The sequence below is a fragment of the Phoenix dactylifera genome, chromosome 12 (genome assembly GCF_051530095.1).
Source record: "Phoenix dactylifera cultivar Ajwa chromosome 12, Ajwa_hap1_PhDact_Kaust_v1.1, whole genome shotgun sequence".
NCBI lineage: Eukaryota > Viridiplantae > Streptophyta > Magnoliopsida > Arecales > Arecaceae > Phoenix > Phoenix dactylifera.
This window is the reverse complement of record NC_143201.1, coordinates 21,700,624-21,721,091: the sequence shown is the minus strand read 5'-3', so window position 1 is coordinate 21,721,091 and position 20,468 is coordinate 21,700,624. Positions and strand designations below refer to the sequence as shown.

General features: G+C 39.4%; 2 protein-coding genes across 2 annotated transcripts; both read right to left on the bottom strand.

Annotated features, from left to right (window-relative positions):
• Positions 1–1,395: 1,395 nt before the first annotated feature.
• Positions 1,396–2,860, bottom strand: LOC103701915 (AP2/ERF and B3 domain-containing transcription repressor RAV2-like). The gene is made up of 2 exons (XM_088709066.1): positions 2,669–2,860; positions 1,396–2,555 (listed from the first exon to the last, which is right to left on the bottom strand). The coding sequence occupies exons 1-2, from the start codon at positions 2,734–2,736 to the stop codon at positions 1,538–1,540; spliced, it is 1,086 nt and encodes a 361-aa protein (XP_088565192.1). The 5' UTR covers positions 2,737–2,860; the 3' UTR covers positions 1,396–1,537.
• Positions 2,861–5,696: 2,836 nt separating this feature from the next.
• Positions 5,697–19,381, bottom strand: LOC103701862 (protein SUPPRESSOR OF K(+) TRANSPORT GROWTH DEFECT 1-like). The gene is made up of 8 exons (XM_008784074.5): positions 18,351–19,381; positions 15,744–15,849; positions 10,101–10,299; positions 6,864–6,932; positions 6,695–6,769; positions 6,426–6,524; positions 6,167–6,322; positions 5,697–6,065 (listed from the first exon to the last, which is right to left on the bottom strand). The coding sequence occupies exons 1-8, from the start codon at positions 18,823–18,825 to the stop codon at positions 5,940–5,942; spliced, it is 1,305 nt and encodes a 434-aa protein (XP_008782296.1). The 5' UTR covers positions 18,826–19,381; the 3' UTR covers positions 5,697–5,939.
• Between the last annotated feature and the right edge of the window lie 1,087 nt (positions 19,382–20,468).

The following is a 20,468-nucleotide window of genomic DNA, read 5'->3' as shown; positions in this document are numbered from 1 at the left end:
TTTTTTTTTTAGGTTCAAGTATGCCTCCACACTTGAAGATAATCTAATTCAGGAGTTCTACCCTTCCAGAGTTCAAAAAGTATTATTCCAATAGATTTTGAATAAAATTTATCAAGTTAGTGATATCTTGTTCACAAAAACCAATGAACTTGTAAAACAAGCCATCCTTGATCTTCACTCCAAGCTGATATGCCCTAGGAACTTTCATCCAGGTCAGAGAAGCAATATTTGCTTTGTCTATTTCGATGATTTTTCCACCACCTTGCTTCCTCCATGCAATCCCTCTTGCATGCACCTTCAACTGCGCTGGATTAGTTCCGCCGCGGCCTCCAAGGAGGATGTTATTGAAGAGATGGCCATCTGTCATCTCTGTCGGATGAAAGGGAGAATTTTTTTTAATTTTTCTCCTTTGATCTCTCGCTCGCACAGGACTTTCCTTTTCTTGGCGTCACTCTAAGCCACTTCTAAGCGCCGAAATAGAAAGATATAGCAGTTTCTAGGCAAAATACTTTTCCAATAGTTCAGATGCCCAAAAAAGATGGAAAGCAGAAAGTTGAAGAGTGGAAGAACTCTCTTTCTATGAAAGAAACTCTCCGAAGATAGAGGAGTATTGGATTGTTTTTTGAATAATTCTAGGAGCCTATTTATACACTCTATCTGGAATACCGAAGGGACGAAATAGTTCTAAAGATATGTAAACACCATATTTTTTTGGAAACCAACGTCCTCTTTCAAAGAGCCACAACTTTTCTGAAAAAGGCGTCTCAAAAAAAATATAATTTAAAGTATTTAAAATAACTAAAGTTTAGGAGATAAAAAAAATTAATTTTTTTTAATTAAAACCCCAACATACTCTTTATCTCTTGGGGCAATCTGCCAACTAACACATTTGATCGCCAGTATATATACCTATCCTCATAGGGCATGCAGGCACGCCTCTACAGCCCATAAACCTCAAGCTACGACCACTCTTATAGTGCCAAACGCGCATGCGCGCGCGTGGGGGGGGGAGAGGGGGAGAGGGGGGGAGAGAGAGAGAGAGAGAGAGAGAGAGAGAGCACGCACGCAAGCACACAAAAAAAAGTTCCATCGAACCGGAATGCGTTTTGAATTATTTTGGTTTTGAATCAATCCATTCATTCAAGCCCATCAAGATCTCTGTCATTATTTGACCAAAATATCAGTCAGTTTTAGGTTATGTATTCTCGATTTCCGTCCCATTTCAGCCACTGAGATCTCTATATATGCTTGCAGGTTTCTTTAATTGGCAAGTATGTTTACTGTATTAAGAATCTTAGATTTGGAAGCAAGAACTCGTTTTTAACTCGGTTGCCATGAATTACCATATATAAAAGTTTCTTGGTGACTGTTAATCGTTGTCAAACTCGTACTGAATCACCGAAGGGACAAAATGAGCAAAATATTTGCTTTTAGAACGTACCGTTGCTTCCACTTAGCATCAACCTTTTGGAAACCTTTACACAATGTACACTTTCCCTACATGAAAAAACAAAAGCATTGAGAAAACGAGATAAAGCTAGTACCACAGGGCTCCTACGCGCTGCTTTTTAACGAACTGCTCCGGTGGAAACAACTCCCTCTCTCCCCCGCTCTTGCCGTCCCCTCCACTACCATTACCACCTCCACAACCAACCGGAGTTCTGAAAATGTTCACCCCAAATAGCCTCACCACCTGCAGATGCCCCGCCCGCGGGACAGTCGCATCCGCGGCGACCCCTCGCGGTTTCCAATCGATATAAAGCTGCCTCTCCGGCCCCCTCGACCGCCAGAAACCAACCACATCTCCAGCTTTCAAGCTCTTCTCCTTCACAAACCGGCTCCACCCTTTGGTTAGCACGTAGCTCTGGCTACTGTTCCAGTAGGAATACCGAAATCGCCATATCTTCCCGCTCACATCCTCAAAATTGAGCAGCATCCCGGTGGTGGCGCTGCCGAACTTCAGCGGGAAGTGCTTTTCGGCATGCTGCTTCGGTATGACCAGCCGGTTCAGCTTCCCGACATCGCTCGGCGTCACAGGCTTGCTGAATAATAAATCGCGAGCTAACCCTAATGAGCTCGGCGGGTTTCTCTTACCGACGGTGCCCCGGCTGGCCTTTCCGGCGCGCTTGCTCTGCCGGAGCTCGTCGCAGTAGGTGTGCTTGCGCATCATGTCCACAATCTCCGCCTTGGAGTGGGAGGCGAGGAAGGCAAGCTCCGCCGCGCCGTCGTCGTCGTTCTCCGAGAGGGGAGTGAAGTTGGTGACGGCTTCGCGGCCGCGGAAGCGCTGGGCGGCGGCGTCGTAGGCGCGGGCGGCGTCGGCCTCCTCGGCGAACGTGCCGAGCCACACGCGCTGGTGCTTCTCGTAGATCTGGGCGCCCCAGCGGCCGTTGGGCTGGGGGACCACGCCCTTGTATCTAGAGGAGGGCAGCTTTCGGGACTCGGTCTCGAAGCCCATATCCGGTGTCGGGTCAAGCACGACGCTGCCCATGCGGCGCAACTGCTCCGGCACCGGCGCCGGCCGCTTTTTGTACTCGCTTGACAGTTCTTCAACGGAGCTGCCGTACATGGATGAAGGTATTTGTTGAGATGGAGGAGAGATAGTGTTGGAATATATAGAAAGAAAGTGATGATATGATGAGGAGGAGGAGAAGATAATATCCGAGCTTACTCTGTAACTCGTAGACTTGGAGAAGCGTGGTGTATAGGAATGGGTTTACTACTTTTTATAGGGCTCATGGCGTCAACTGGAGGGGTACTGGTGGAAACTGAGGGGAAGCTTTACGCAAAGAGGAGGAGGCCGATCCGATCGTCGGGTTGGAAGTGTGAGAGGGCGTTGGGTTGGATATGGGTGAGGGGAATTGGAATGGGACCCCAGAGAGGCAAGCTGGAGAACGAGGGGGGATTCACATGAGGCCCGGACCAGGCTTTGTAAGTGCATCCCCCCTGACCTTGTGGGGCTGCTGATGGAAGGCGAATAAGATAGGGCCTTCTCTGTTGCTGTTGCTGCCCTTAAAGTAAGTGCTTTAATAATTAGGTACGTCCATAGTCTCTAGAGGAATACCATTTAGGGCAAATATATTGTTGCTGTAATATTAATAAGTATATGCAGTTTTTCTATGCTGGATTTTAATGATTTAGCCGTCGTGTTGCGGACAAGTTCCTGTTCCCATTTGTAGCGACGCTCATTCTCGGGTTTCCGTCGGCAAAGAAAAGTCTTAAAAAATAGATTGCTGGTTTTACATTACATTATTATATATTTTTTTTAACTCTCTAAAATGTTCTCTAGAAACTTTCTTAAAAAGAAAAGAAAAGAAAAGAAAAAAATTTTTTCATGAAATTATAAAGATTTATATGCAAGAATAAGAAAATAAGCGACGGAAAAAAAAAGGATCAATAAGCCAACTACATCAATGTTGGCACAGTATAACATTCGTGTGCTAAGAACATTGATCATCACGATTTATTGATATTAATTAATTACACTGATTATTTAAATTTAAATAAAAAAGTTAAGAAAATTTTAGATCACAATACGAGCACAAAATTGTATAGAAGAGATTTAATTGTCACATCGATGATATCTCTCGGATGAGGTTTGTTTGGTAAATTTAGATGTGCAGATCCAACCAACCTAGACCTTGTAAAACTAAAATCTATGGGCCTGGCATGGGTTCCAAACTAGGACAGAGGTCCAAATCATGTTTGGATCTTACTAATTGAATTCAACCTGATCAAACTTGACTGGAACTAATTTAACTTGTAGAAATTTAGTTCTAAATCTATATCGAGATTTAAAACCTGAAACCTAATATAGACCTAAACCACAAGGAGATTCGACCAGATAAGTTTAATCCAAGTCAAACTCTTGAACCTAAAGTTAATTAGGGTCGAGTCCAATGTGGAACAAGCCGGATATGGCCCTGACCTGACCTGCTTGCGACCTTAATAGGATGAAAAGATAAATCAAATATTTTCTGAAAAAAAGGAAAAAGAAAAGATGACTCAAAAAAGCTCATGTAGTACTAGGGTTAAAAGACGTGCCTATTTTCCACTCTTGGAGTGCGACAATGCCAACGGTGGGCGTTACCATCTGTACCAGCCGACGAGAACGGAAGATTAGCATAGGCCTCTAAACTTTCTTAATTAGGCCGAGATGAAAGTTGACTATGCAAGATTCAAGCCAATGTTCTCTTAATTGGGTAGAGCTGCACGTGGCTTTGGGCTACCTCGATCATACTGAAGGTGATTCAGCTACCGTGATCAGTTGGGTCCAAAAGGACTCGAGTGGAGAAGAAGGGTACACTCCTTACTTCGAGATATTTAAGATATGGTGAGTAATAGAGTCGCCTTTCAAGCTAAACATATGTATCGCGAGGCCAACGGGGCAACGGACTGGGTGGCATATGCCACTCAGGAGATACCCTGTGGGCAGGGGAGGGTGAATTGCCTAGGACACTTTGTGACTTAGTTTATGCTGATTCCACTGGGTATATTCATTCGCGTGCTATATGAAATACCCATTTTTAGCCAAAAAAAAAAAGAGTTGACTATCATCCATTCTGGAGAGACAAATACATCTTGGAGCAATCTTGCACCTAGATCAATGTCAAAGGATCACATCTTGCAATAAGTGGAAATTTGTGCTTTTGTCCGTTGGAGCTGACCTGCTTCTGCACATGCTTGACAAAGATGCAAATTTAAATGTAATAACAACCTAAACCTAATCATCCCTAATTTTGTAAAATCAATCGATTTAAAATATAATCAAATTATTTACCTTCCCCTCCTACCAATAAAACCTCTCTCTAATAGCTCCTGCAAATCATTCTTAAAAGGATATGTAATCCACATTGAGAGAGAGACCACATCAAAAAAATTTCTTGAAACGGGTGGACCATGCATACTGTCTATGAATGAATGAATGTATAATATTCTGAATTTAGTGTGCCTTTTGTGCAAATTCAAGCATGATCTCTTTTTTTTTTTTTTGATGAGAATTAAGACAGAGGAACAAAGCACAAGCCTCTCTCTCTCTCTCTCTCTCTCTCCCCCCGCGTCTCTCTCCTTGTTCCCAGCCTATACGGTGACTGTGTCACTAATATTTAACACCCGGTAACTCTTCCCAACTCAACCACATAGCATTCTTAACACAAACAAAATCTTATAAAATAGGATTTATGAAGATTTTTAGGCAGATGAAGTCCTGCGTATTAGAGCTTTCAATCCCTCCAATCCCCTTTCGTTAATTCGTGTCCCTCCTTTACTCTCCCTCTCCTTTCTCCTTCTCCTTCGCTCCCCTCCCCACCGCAACTCTTTTACCCTCCGCCTCTTCTGCTCCCCTAGGTACTTAGGGTAGCTCACCGACCATATATTTCTGACAGTGTTCTGCTCTAAGAACCTTAGCGTGCAAGTTTCATCTCTTTTTTTTTTCTTTTCGAAAAGGAAGAGGAGGAGGTAGCAGGATGCTACCCTCCTTTATCTCGCCTTTTAAGAGCTCAGCTTTGTCTATCAGCAGGCGGCTCAGCGATGAACCATACAAAGCTGACCTCAAGCTTTATTAAAACAGAGTTACCTGACCTCAGCCTTGCGGAGCCCATTTTTAATGTTCTGTACGTTAAGTTGTCCTTCCAGGCCCAAAAAAGACAATCACAACTGTCTGAAGTGACGGAGAAGTCTCCACAAAAAAGGGTCAAGTATAGAGCGAATTTAATCATATCCACTATATTAGTTCCATTAACAGTGGAAGCGATCAGACAGTGGTGGAGTCAAATCTAGCATATAAATAGTCAAATCTCAACAAGGGGGAAGCATCAAAGATTGGGAATCTGGTGCGCTCCACCTGATGAGAGGGTTTTATGTAACCAGATATAATTTCCACTCAAACTAACGGAAACACAATATACACTGACAATGCCCACACTTGGTCCGTCCAGCCATTATTAGCCCTCTTCTCCGAACTCCTTGGTGAATCTCTCGTGCACTTCAAGGTCCGCTTTGCTGACAGTAGGTCTCTGCCTGGCCAATACTTTATCGAAGTCTGTCTTCGTAATAGGCGGTGGAAGAATCTGTTCAATTACTCGGAAAATCATGAAACAAAACTATCAGGCATGAGAGCCAGGGGCATTCGCCTGAAAACATACTGTTGGTTGAGGATTTTTGTGTGCACCTGAGCAGCAAGACCTTTTGCAGCAAGATCCTGCATCGTGGTCTGAACAGCTCCAGGTTGTTTCGGTCCGCATGGCATCCACATACCACCGGGGGTCTTGATGAAAAACATGGCATCTTGAGTTTTGCGAACAGGTTCAAAGAGTACATCCTTGACCTGTTTGGTGAAAAGCAGTTTATAATACTCAGCATTGTCTATGGACACAGACCAACTCGCTGCAGGAAAGTCTTCGAGGCCATCGGGAACTGTTCATACTTACACAAACAGAAATATCTGAACCAGTAAAACTTTCCGTTCGGCGAGCCAAGCTCTCAAAATCACTTTCGGTCAAGTTGTGCGGGGTATCTCCCAAATGTACCTGCATAAATTGAAAAATGAAAAAAAGGACGATGTGAAGTTACTAAGAACATTCTGCAATGCAAAATTCATCTAAGCACGAAATACCATATTCAAGTGCAAACAGTCATTTCAACATTAAAAAGGATCAGATAAGCCACAGGAATTGGACTAGCCTTGTATCCACATTACCTTGAACATATGTTGCCTAGCTTTCAGGTCAGGAAGAGGAATGTAAATCCGCTTGTCAAAACGCCGCCTGATGGCCTGTACACAACAATAAGTAATAATATAGAACGGACTGATAATCCTGAAGAAATTCAGGAAGAGCTTAAAAGAATATTAACCAATCTCACAAAACCTGATCCAGAGCATATGGTGTATTCGTGGCAGCAAGAACAAGAACCTTCTGGTCATTGTTTCCTACACCCTGGAAGACAATGTCATATCGAATCAGTGAGTAGCTGAAAAGCAATGACTAGCCTAATGACGACCATATTTCGTATTGCATATTTTGGGTACATAATCCATATTACTTTTCAACAAAGGCCCATATACAACGTTGTGAAGCTGCCGAGGGTGAGCAAAGGAAAATATTGATATGACATATGTACATTTAAAAGGACAAGAAAAAGACATAACATGTGAATATTTTGATCCAGAACGAATCCGTCTATCATGTTTGTCATGTTAAACAATCTCAAAGTCAAAATATAACTAAAAACATCAACACTGTGACAACCTCTTCATGGCTCCATAACCCATCGGCCCAAAAGGAGCTGAAACTGTATTCAATTACAGTTTTCCAGGTTGGTACTATAAAACCGCAAGGAACTGCTTTAGCCAAATTATACACCAAAGAACCGATCTCATGGTATGCAGTACCGATCCATACCGGTGCATACCCAGCATACTGTACCGTACAGATATCAAACTGGTATGCAGCATGAAGTACAAACCAAGTATGGGTATGCCGATCCAACCTCCGTACCAGGCATACCGATATTGTACCAAGATGTTACCACTACAGGATCAGGTACCAAGATACACAAACCTTGACTGATCTAATCAAACAATCAAAAGGAGGTTGCTTCTGATATATAATAGAAAAGTCTCTGCAACCAGCCTCACATGGCCAGCCTTAGAGCCTTGCTGTTTCAATTCCTAAGAACCACTGCTTGAAGAGTTTTCCGAAAAATAAAAACATGGTTTCACCGTATTTTTTTCTTGTAACATCTATTCTTGCTTTTCTAGACACCTCTCTCTCACCCATTAAAAAATTTATTTCTCCTACAAGCCCCAACCTCGCTTTCCAAAAGAAAAATTAAAAAAACTCCATTCCTGCACACGGGCACTGGACTCTAGTTTTGATAATGCAAGAAATGTTAATCACCATAGAAATTAATTAACATCCACATCCAAATAGCACCCAATGCCCAAAAGAGAGAATAACTTTCTCCCAAGAAGTAATGGGGACCCAAAACAGAAGTGGTAGTGTAAAAGTAAATACAATTTTTAATGTCTAATGTGATTGAAACGTCAACCAAAAATTCCAAGGTGACAATCTCCTCAAAGGATGGTTTCTGATTGATGAACCTTCTAATCAGTGGACACAAGGTGACAGGATCTTCGTCCAAGAGTTAGCTTGAAATTTCCCATCATACAATCATCTTATCTGACATCTAAACATGACCCTAATTCCTAAATCTTGATCACTTGATTTATTAATCTTGATTAGAGATGCAAATCACGTGCATTTATATTGGGGGTCAAGGTCAAGCAGATTTTCATGCCAATCACCCTGCAATGTCAAAAGGTAACACCTTGCATGCAAATTTGCACCCTCCCGGACAACTGCTTGTTAAAATTAGTGTTATTTTTTCCATGGAGGTGAAAGCAAGGAGAAATCACCAAGTACCACAAGGAGCATCTCTCAGAAATTTTCAGCTACATTAGTGGGACAGAATAAATTTGCTCTTTCAACTTGCTAAATTTTCAGCTAATAATTGTACTGATGTCGTTAGTTGGGCTTATTTACAAAAATAAATAAAAAAATAAAAGGGGCGACATAATTTGATGACAATAATTTAAACTCAACCAATTTCTTTCCTCACGGTCTGCCCAACAGTGTTGCTGATAAGCTTGCTAGACCAATTTCTGAAGAAACCTTCTCTATATCAGCTACTTGACATCATTTTCCTTGTTTATACACTTGATTTTTCTTAAATAAAAGCACTTTCTTATCAACTAATTAAATCTCAGTTATGAATTATTTAAAAATCAACTAGAGAGGAATACCTGCCAAAATATACACAACCATATTCTAGAAAACAAATGGCAAAGATGCTAAATTAAAAGCTCTGTATTATCCAAGAAATGAACAACAGTCACAAGGAAAATGGTCTTCAGCTGAAACTGAACTGCACTGATATCTAAAGCCATCCTTGAACCTATGCTCACAGATAGTGAGTTCTAAAGGTCCAGTGCAACTAATAATAATTTATGATCTAAAAAGTACTAGTGTTTATTATGATGAGCATAAATTATGACTATACATCTGATAGATGTTGGAAGTATAAGAAGAATTAGGCACATCTCACAGATGCAGGAAGTATAAGAAGAGTTGCGCAGTGGACACAATACAAATAAAATCATGAAACAGCCAGATACAAACAGATCATCTACAGTTTGAATGATGGAGTTACTATTGAAGGTTTTTCCCCAGGATGTTTGAGTCACTTAGGGAAGAAAACAAATCCGTAGTTTTGTTTATAATCAGATAGATATAGTCAAAAGAAAACAATGATGATATATTCTAGATGCAAAGGCTATGATGCAACGTGGTTATGAATTTTACCAATAAATATATCAGCTTACATTCTTTCTCAAAATTACAAATTTAAAGAACATGAGCTGACATGGTATGTCACTATGTCTAGTTTGCATTTCTAATCTTGGATATGGCAGTAGGCATGTTTGACCCATCGACAATAAATTTCACCATGTCTTGCAAATCAAATTCTTAAGCTTCAGGTTTCCACATTCAAGAATCATTTACTTGGAAACAAAAAAATGGTTCAATCCAGGATTAGAAAATCCAGAAAACCAGGAAAAGTTGAATAAACATAATTAGTTTAGATCCTGCATTCCACTCTACATGAAAACCCAACCACTACTTAGCCTATGTTTCCATAGGGCACTTATTAATAGCAGTGCATGCTTGCATCTAAATAGAGCTGATCATGGGCCAGGCCTTGGGCCTAAACTAGATTTATTTTTAGTCAGGCTTTGGGCCAGGCCTATTTAAAATTTGACATTTTCTATGCCCAAGCCCAGCCCATGATTAGCATGCTCCATGCAACACATAAGATGAAAAAGGTAAAGATTATACTTGAGTGGAATACCTATGCAGCCTCAAGTACTTATTCCTTTTGCACACGATAGCCTGATGTCATGCTAACAACATATAAATTAAATTATACAACCAAACTTGACAACAACAGTAACATTAAAAAAAATATTAATTTAATCAATATTAGTAATGGCAGCTTGAAGTGGATATAATATTATTGAGGACATGTCATTGTGCTTAAATTACCTGCATCTGCACCAGAAGTTCAGTCTTAATCCTTCGAGAAGCTTCACTTTCATTGCCTTCTCCACGCTGTCCACATAACGAATCAATTTCATCTATAAAGATAATGGAAGGAGCATTTTCACGAGCCATTTGGAAAAGGTTTGAGACTAGCTTTTCACTTTCACCCATCCACTTCGAAACTAGATCTGATGAAGATATACTGCAGCACATTATTCAGCATTTGTCAATCAACCTCCACAGCAAAGACATTTTGAGCATTCACAATGGAGCATCTAACCACAAATAGATTAAGTACAGATATTTAAATATTTGTTAAGCTACAGAAATGCCTATAAATATTTGATTCACAGGATAAATGTCGATCCAGAATAGGCCCAAACCTGCAATTAAAATTACTGTGTATATGTGCTTATCATGTAGTTGTTATGAATTAAATTTTGCATCATTAGATATTTGAGTGGATGTGCATGTGTCTCCTAATTCCATACATAAGGAGCACATGCTGGCTCAGCCTGATGGATCTACACTCAACCTGCGCAATGATGGAATAGCTCTCCTCCAGGTCAAGTACCAATTCATTTAAAATCTTAGACATATGTTTAAGCTTCCATAAGCACCACAAGAACCAAGCCTCCTGAGTCATCAATTTCAACTTGCTAGGTCATCAACTAGAGCTCTGAAATCATCATTACATTCACCATGAATTAACAACACAATAAACTCTAACAAGGGAAACATCAGTTTAGATGTGCCCAAGAACCCATAATAACACCTGATGATAACACGATAAGCATGTGCTCGGTCAGCCATGGGCCGAATGGTATGTTAGGAACTTTGATGCTTTACAAGTCGTGTGCTACCTTATTGCAAAATCTTCCAAATGTTTATTTTATTGAGCATGCAAATCTGCCTCATCGTTGTTCTCCTGCAGACTGAGGCTCGGTCTTTGCTTTGATCTGCTCGGTACATAACTGCTCTAGTACAATATGAAGCTGCAACTCTACTAAAGATCCAACATAGACCCATTTTGAGTGCAATAGGACTTGGTTCAACTTATTCAAAGTTGAACCAATCCAACCTGCTGGCATCTTGCATGTGCTTGTCAGTGCAAGAAGCATCGACCCTTTCAGCCAGGTTGCCGAGCATAGGTTGTATCTAGCATTCATAAGCACAATGGATCACACAAGACTGATCGAGGACTCATGTTCATTGCACATCAAAGCACAGAAGAACTGGCAAACAAGTTCTCAAAAATTGAATGCCAAGTTCCCATCGCACACGTCTCTCAAAAATAGTGCTAGTGAAATAAAGCCTCGCATATCTAGCACAAGAGTCTTGGACATCCATAGGCCTTCGAACCTGATACAGGTCTGACTGCTTACAAGCCTGATGGATGAGAACACCTATGTTGGGGGCCTCTTGTGGGTTGAATGCTGGACGAGCACAATATGCAAGCCCAAATAAAGTTGCACACAACATCTGACAAACACAGTGTAGCTTTATTGAGTGTCTCAAGCCTTCTTCACAGATAATTCAAACATAACAAATATTATCCCTTTTGCTCTAACACAGTTGTACTTCAGATAATAGCTCATAATGAAGAGCTAGTTCCATAAAGCTTAAGGAACTTAGGTGGACACATGTATTTCTCCTGGAAACACAGCCTTGATTGCATGTATAGTAAGCCACATCTGGAGATTCCGAACAAGCCAACTTAAAACATAGTAATTATTAATGAGACAGTTACCTCAACATAAATCATCAGCTTAGGGTTATAGCTAAATCTAAAGGACTGGCACAAGCAAAACTAAGACAAGGCCAGCCAGGAAGACATCAAGGAGGACTTCCAAAAAGATGATCACAAAACAAAACTACATGAATGACAAATTACTTCAACAGTTTAAATTTGAGAATGAGCCAAAATTTCACAAAAGGGCCTTTCCCTAATAATATGACAACGAAGCAAGTATGCCAACAGCAATGGTTATGTCACGATCTCTAACATCAACCAAAATGGCAAAAGATGAACTCATCAGTGACTATAGGGAGCTCTTGATCAGAACAGCCATGCATTACTAGACTTGCCTAACGTGAATCCACCACCAATGCCATAATATATGAAATATAAAGTTAAAGAGATGGGAAAGGGGTGGGTACTTGAGTAAGCTACTCCACCATAATTTGTTCTCTTACCAAAAGCTGATTAGTTATGACAATGGGCCATATTTCTAAAGGAAGCCATTGACAGAAAAAAGAAAAGAACAGAAGTGTTCTAGTTACAACCAGGATAATGCTCACACAAATTCCATGTTTTCAACATAAGCAAGAGCTTGGTACCTAGAGATCACATGAACATCTATATATTGCAAGCAAATTGAATCAAGGTGACAATTTTTAAAAAAATCATATATTGAAAAGCATGTTCCTTGTATGAAAAGTAAAAGCATGATGTGTAATTATACATTGTTCTGTTAGTAATAATTATGATTTTGTCTCTAAATGATGTACGGCATGGCAAACTAGAGCACCCCATCTACAATGTGCCGAAGAATATGGTTTTGGTAAAAGCAAAGTGTTGAGAATGATATGTCTGAAAATTATAGTAATTACATGATTTCCATGCACTGAATATTGATGAATTCAATGGTAAGAGAAAAGCAGTATTTGTATTGACTTCTGACTTTCTAATGTCTTAGGGCCTATTTGACATCGCTCTCATTTCTTGTTTTCTATTTTTAAATATAAAATTACAGAAACCAAGACAAAAAATGTTTGGTACTATTGTCTTTATATTCTATTTTGAAAATCATTTTCATTATTTCTACAAAAAGTAAAAGCAAGAAATCATTACTTTCAGAATTTTCAAAAACAAGAAACTCGTGTTTTTATTACAACCACCACGTCCACCACTACCGCCACCGCCTCCACCACTATCATTGCCACCTCTTTCATATCCCTGGCGCCTTCACAACTACCACCATTCCACTATCACCATCGTTGCTACCTTGATCACACCACCATCGCCATCATCGTAGTTTTTGCCACATTGTTGGTCCCCTTTCCGCCGCCGCCACCACCACCAATGTCACCACTGCCACCATCATCACCACCTCTGCTATACCACCGCCAGACCTGCTCGCCACCTCCACTACCTCCACTGCAACTAACATCATCTCCATCACCATTGCAATGTTTATTTTTTAAAAAATAATCCACCATACCAAAAATATTTACATTTTTTAAAAATTAAAAAAAATAGAAAGAAAATTTCTATTTTTGTTTCTGAAATAGAAAAATAAAAGTGATACCAAATGTCGCCTCAGTTATAAATAATTTAACAAATATAAATAATACTTAATTAAATAGAAAAAATCAAGGAACCTTTATAACTCTAACATGAATAGCCAGCTAGAAAACTCTCTCAAAATTGAAGTTCTAAGTATATATGCAAGAAGCACATGATTGTGTGTTCTCCTTCCACCATGCTCCCCCTAATTCAGCAATCCAGCAACATTTTTTAATTCAAGAGAATGCATTTAACTGTCATCTATAACATTATGACAGTCAGGCAAGGTTACTTACGAGTTTACAAGGGAAACACTATAGGCAACTAGGCATATCTAAATTGGGTTACTTGTACTACAATGTGTGCCACCCTCTAGTAGCTGTCTCCAAACAAAACAAGCATGTATACGCTAATCTCATGGATTTTATTCCAATGTTGAAATTTCGATAGGATCTTCAGCCCAAATCACAAGACCTTTCTTAAATATTAGATGAAGCCATAATAGGATTTATTCATTATTGGCAATGGAGATCTTAAGCAGAAATTTCCACAGGATTTTCCAGCCAGAACACACAGCACCATCTTTTGGCATAAAAAAATCTCAACCACCATAATTTTCTTTTTTTTACATTTGCCACAAATTTGAGTGATTGAAGGAAAGAGCATGCATTTTCAATTAACTATGAATTTGCTATCCCAGATATCCAGCTAATTAATAGCAAGAATGGAGGATATATGCTCACCTTTAGGGGGAGGCATGACTATAACAGGATCATGGTCATTGCAGTGATAAAGGCAACAACCAACAACTCATATCCATCATCAACTACTTAATTATCCAAAATTTCAACAAGCATAAATGAATAATGTGGGAGTGGATATATTAGCTTGTTCATAGTAGATTTCATAACCTTTACTAAATCTTGAAATTGGTTTCACATCTCCTGAAGAGTCTTAGTTTAGATCTATAGTGGGAAAAGTTGATGGTTGTAGGTTGACATCCTCATATCTACTTTATTGTTTTATATTTTTTGGTAGCTATACATACACCAAAACAAAATCTTACAAGTTCTAGAAACTTGCCATTACATTCAAAGGAATCATTTTTTCAGCATGAAACATGTATTTCCAGCCCAAGTTGATAACCATTTCAACAAAATGTACAATAATATTGATACTGCATACTTGTTTATATGTAGCATCAACCAAGATGAAACTTACTGCATAAAATGAAACTTACTGCATGCAGCTATAATAAATTAGAAACTGTTCAAGAAAACTTCCAACAGACAACCGGGTGGCCTGAAAAAAAAGAATGATGCCCATAAAACACCAATCATCAATTAGAGCAGTTTCAGCTGTGACTCTATGAAAGGCAGCACACATTCTCCTTCCACCAAGTAGAAGAGAGAAGGGACAATTGACTACAACTTCTCATACAAAATATCAAGGCATATCTAAAGAGCTAAACCCTGGTAATGCCCTCTCATACTTTAATTAATCATCACACTGAAACAATTGTAAATTATTGTACAAACTTCCACAATAAAATTTTATTACGAATGACATCTGGATACGAAATTTTATTGATAAATGAATGCCATCTAAGAAGGAAACTTTAATAACAATTAGAAAGACAAAAATTATATATTTATCTACGGATGTAGATATCCACGGGATCATAACATGAATCTTTCTGCATGCATCTAGCAATATTATAATTTATAAGTATCTTATTTTCAATAGATAATTTTGAAAAGTAAAGCTAGCAAGACCAAAAAAAAAAGCTTTTGAGCAACATAAAGAAGAGGGCCCACAAGAAATTGGAGACTGGTGACTATGATGTGAAAAACCTTGTCGTGAAGTTTATTTCCTTCAGAGGTTTCTATAGAATCTAGAATTTTAGAATGCAGAAAAGAGTAACTAGTGATAGAAAACAAAGAATGCATACAAATTATATCTTTTCTTCATAAGACACTGGACTGATAAAAGACAAGAAGATATATATTTTGATCTATAACAGAAATATAAGGCAAAAGCATTTACAAGAATCAAAAAGATAATGTGAAATCCATGACTATCTGTGGGGAAAAAGTACCAGCAGAAGTCCTAAGAGCATATAAACATCAATTAGGAGAAGTAATGATCAATTCAGAAAAGTAATCAATCAAAAAGCCAACCCAAGTAAATTGAATTAAACTTGCAAATAAAGGTTAAGGTCTAGATGGCATGTAACACTTAAAGGCCAATCCAGAAACAGATAAAATCAAGTGTTTAAAGAAATAAATACAACAACCATAATACATGTTCTTTTTTTAGAACACTCAAAACAATAAGTGTTAGGCAAGATAAACAACCTGAAGAAAGTTGAATCTGCCTCTGTTGCTACAGCCTTGGCCAAGTATGATTTTCCAGTTCCTGGTGGACCATACAAAAGAAATGCCCTCCATGGCCTTCGCTTTCCTAAAGAATTTGTTATAGAAAAGGCATGCTAGATGTTTAGCCAAAAGATGCATTTAATGTATCAAACTCTTTGACAGGTAATTTCTCAAATGCATGCTGAAATAAGAAAAAAATAAAAAGCAACTATAAAGGATGTAGAGAAGTGAGATACTAAATTCATACAAAGTTGAACAACAAAGTCATGTGCTTTAAGCTGAGGAAGTAGATATTCAAATTAAGAGTCTGACATATTGATTTAGAATAAATCCAGATGTCAAGGCTCTAGGTTGGAAAACGTTGTTCCTAATAATCCCAATTTGCTGATGCAGACCCCTGATGAATCTCTCTCCAAACATGATTGAGCATTCATTTGTTAACCTTCATATGTGCATACTGCGATTGACATATGGATCTTCCCATAACAGCCCACTCTGTTGATACTGCGATTTAAATATGTATCTTCCCATAACAGCCCACTCTGTTGATAGTTCAAAATTATGAATTGTTATTGATATAATTAGTATCTAGTCTCTGTCATGAAAAGAAGACACGTAGGAAGAAAAAATTACATGTTGTGGCTTTGCAAAAAATGAATTTTATATGAAAGTGTTTTTTCCCCTTAACATTAGCTAAATTTCTAATTCCAATCTCCAAAAGTAGACAAGCATAAAAGCCTTGTTAAAACTCATGAGACAAAATCTTCTAAAGGATTTTTGTTCAGGTTTCCTCTCAAATAAAGATAGGAGACTAAATCACGGAATAGGAATTTCGAGAAAGTTGGATTTCTCAAATAGAAGACTCTAGACTGATTTATCTTAACATGCTAACTGGACCACACCATTCTAGCTCATACGCAGGGATTTAAATATTGTTAATGAAGCATGTGCCAATCAGGGGTTAGCACAGTACCATGGAGAAAACCATCACATGCTCCCCCCCTGCTATGCCATCACATGCCTGGGCTCCAAACAAGTGCCAGGTTTCATTTCAAAAGACATGGGCCTATATTAGTCCACGCCAACTAACTCTGCTTGGTAATACACATCATAGTCCCGTATTAGGCCTGCTGGTACATGCATACGCTTTGGCGTTTGGCCAAATGCTTACTAGCAATTAAATCCTGCTAGTCCACATATATCATGCTGTATTGAGCAAACATTTAAAATTCATTGGCACAAGAAGATACACCAATAAGGCTGTCCAATGAACAAGCTGTTCATGAGCAGCTTATGTTTGGCTCAAAATTCAACTCAATACTAGCTTGCTCAATTAACAAACAAGCCACACAAGAGCCAGATTTTGAGCTTGAGAACTAAATGGGCTGAACATGAGCTAGACCTAGCTCATTTTATTCAGCTTAATAAAGCTCAAAATATAAACAAATCAAATATTTTCTAGTTATTCTTCCATATTTACTACACTATAATCACCATATCAAAATCTAAAGTCTGAGATCAGCTGGATGGTTCTTAAGATGCCATCATCCACACATGCTCTCCTCTTTCTCTCAAATAGTCCACAGCAGCTGTTGTACCCTTCTCTCCTACCTTATGTGATTCCAACCTCCATGTTGCTCTCTATTCCCTCCCTTGCCTCCAGCCTCTAACCCCATAACTCAACCTCCTCCACAAAATCACCTCACCATGAAAGCCCACATATTCCTTGATGCTGGATGTTATTTCCGCCTCCATTCCCTTTTATCTTTGCGATCTCAGCCTTCAAAGGGGCGATATCCCCTGTGAAGAAGCTGCTTTGACCTCCTCTTAGTGCCACCATTTTTTGATGGAACAACAAGATATCCTTCCAATCCATTGCGACCTCTACAGCCTCTACAGGGAGCACCCTAACAAACTGCATTGTTTCAGGATTAAACAAGCCATGATTAGTTGACACCTTGCCAAATCAAATCGAGCTCAAGCCAAAGTTTGGTCTGCTTGTTTTCACCATTATAAGTCATTGTAACAAGATCCACACTGGCATTCTAAGTTACTGCATTTCCAACTAACTTATAGAAATCTGGTGCTGAGAGTCATTATAGATGTCTTTGATAGTTGTAGTTTAGCACGTGCACTGCATGCATCCAACAAATTTATCATACCAGCAAACTTAACACAAATGATCTCCAAATTCAACATATTAACAACATAATTAAATTCTTGTACACCCACTCAAAGTAGTGGGAAGCCTGTGTACTGGTATAACTGTGAGAAGCTTACACGCAATTGCTTATCTTAATTCTTACCTTTTTGATCTAATATAACAATGCCAAATTTTGCCATTATCAAGTATATGGATCATGCCATCTAATCCCCACGGTGAATGTGTGTGTGTGAGAGAGAGAGAATCAATAGTGTAAGGGCATGTGCACGAATTTGAGGAGGCTGAGAAGACATTACTCGAAACATACATAAATCGCTTTATCTCAACTAGCTTTCAGGCTCATCGTCACGCAAACACCAGGCCAATAATTTACTAGAGAATTATGATGCTACCAGAAAACTGGTGCTCGGAGAAAAATATACCTGTAAAAAACTGAGGGAATTTGACGGGCAAGATAACGGCCTCCTGCAAGGCCTGCTTGGCGCTCTCGAGGCCGGCGACGTCGTTCCACTTCACGTTGGGCTTCTCCGTGATGATCGCCGAACTAAGCCCCGCCCTAAGCTTCGCCTGCTCAGGATCCTCTCCATCCCCGCCGCTGTTCCCGTCCTTGGACTTGGTTTTGGGCCTGGTGGCCGTGGCGGCGTCCCCGTTGGCGGTCGGTCCGGGGCCGCCCTCGTCGAGCACGGCCCGGATCTCCTCGGCGCGGCGGAGGTATTCGGTGAACTTCTGGGTGATGGCCTCCTTGATCTTGGGGTTCTTCTCGTATTTGAGGTGGGTTCGGAAGTACTCGAGGGCGTTCATGTAGAGAGGGAACGCCTTCACGTAGTTCCCGGCATTGTCCTCCTGGACCGCCTGCTTCACGTACTCGATCGCCTGCTCCTTGAAATTGCTATACATCTCCTCTCCCTCTCCTCCTCCCAATCCAAACGCATGCGCTCAATTCCCCAATCAATCGGGCGAAAACCAAAAAAAAGATCGAAAAATACCCTAGCAATCGAGCAATCTTTGTTCTCAGATCGCGAGAAGGAATCAGAACACAAAGAGATGGGGAGGATCGAGATCGGAGCGAAATCGATGAAGGAATTAGGGTTTTCTTAGATCGGGAATTGGGGTTTCGAAGGGTTCGACGAAGGGGGAAATAGAAGGGAAGAAGGGGAAAGAGAGGAGAAGGGAAGGGAGGTGGGGTGAGGGGGATATTTTAAGGTTTGATGGTCGTCCGATGGGAAATTTCTCCTCAATCGAATCAAGATTTGGCCGCCGCGATGGTCCACGGGAGAGGGGGGCGACGGTAGATGGGAAAAGAATCGGAAAGAGGGCGACCGATCTGACGGCTCGGATGGCCGATTTTTGCTAAACGGGGGGCGATTTCTAGAAGTGGGGTGCTTTGGGAGAAACGCGGTCAAGCTAGCTAGGTTACGAAAGAGATCGTAGATGTATGTACATCCTTGGTGATGCATGCCTGGTTAGCTTTGAGCAGTACTTACACCTCAAAAATCTTAAAGCAGTATTTGATTGATGCTGCGACCCCTCTAATTTTGATCTTTTAGATTGTTTGATATGCTCACATGGAAGTAAATTAACATTAATAAATTTTTTTATTAAAAAATTTATTTTCATAATGTGGGGGGGTGCATGCACAAGAAGGTAGGAACTACATTATAGTGCATGAAGAATTTTGGGGCAGGCATCTAATAAACCAATATTAAAAAAAAAGAATAGAGATCTAAGGCCGCTGGAGCATACATTGTCACTATTTTGCCACCATAGTGAAAATTTGAGTGCAGTAGTTTGCAGCAAATATGAGATTTTGTTTGATGGTAAATTGTTGGAAGATTGTTTTAGAGTTGAGAATTTATATTTCAATAGCTTACAAAGGTGACTTAGATATACATCCAATTTTTTAATGATACTTCAAACTAATAGAAAGAAAGACTTCTAATTGTTTATTTTATCCTAAGATGAGATTTTATTCTGATTTGTTCATTTTTTCCATGCATAAGTTTACATAATAAATTCTAGTTATTATGTGATCATGCTTTTTGGGCCTTAATGTTATGCCTATTTAAAGTTAATTGTCGCTTTACTTGTTATTCCTACATTACTATTAGCATCTCCATCTCTAATTTGCATTTATAAATTATTTCTATCACCCTACATACACTTAGAGAGTACAAACCTTGTTTTAATTACACAAATTCTACAATAGTTTATGCACATTCGGTTGGTTGAGGTAGATTCCATTGCATAATTTTCTGCTTCTTAGATAAACCATTCCATATTTGAGATGACCAATTGTTTAGTGTTCTAATTTCCTCTAACATTCAATATGAATCAGACAGGCTTATAAGGCCATCACCACTTGACACTTCAAAAAATTTAATATCCTTGGAAATGGTAATTAATTTTTTTCCTAAAACAATAAATTGTGAGATATCGAAACATTAAATATTTAATAATCAAAATGGTACTATATAATCTTTATAATTTCTTCAACATTCAGTATAAATCATTATGCAATATGGACACCAGGACAGCCGAGA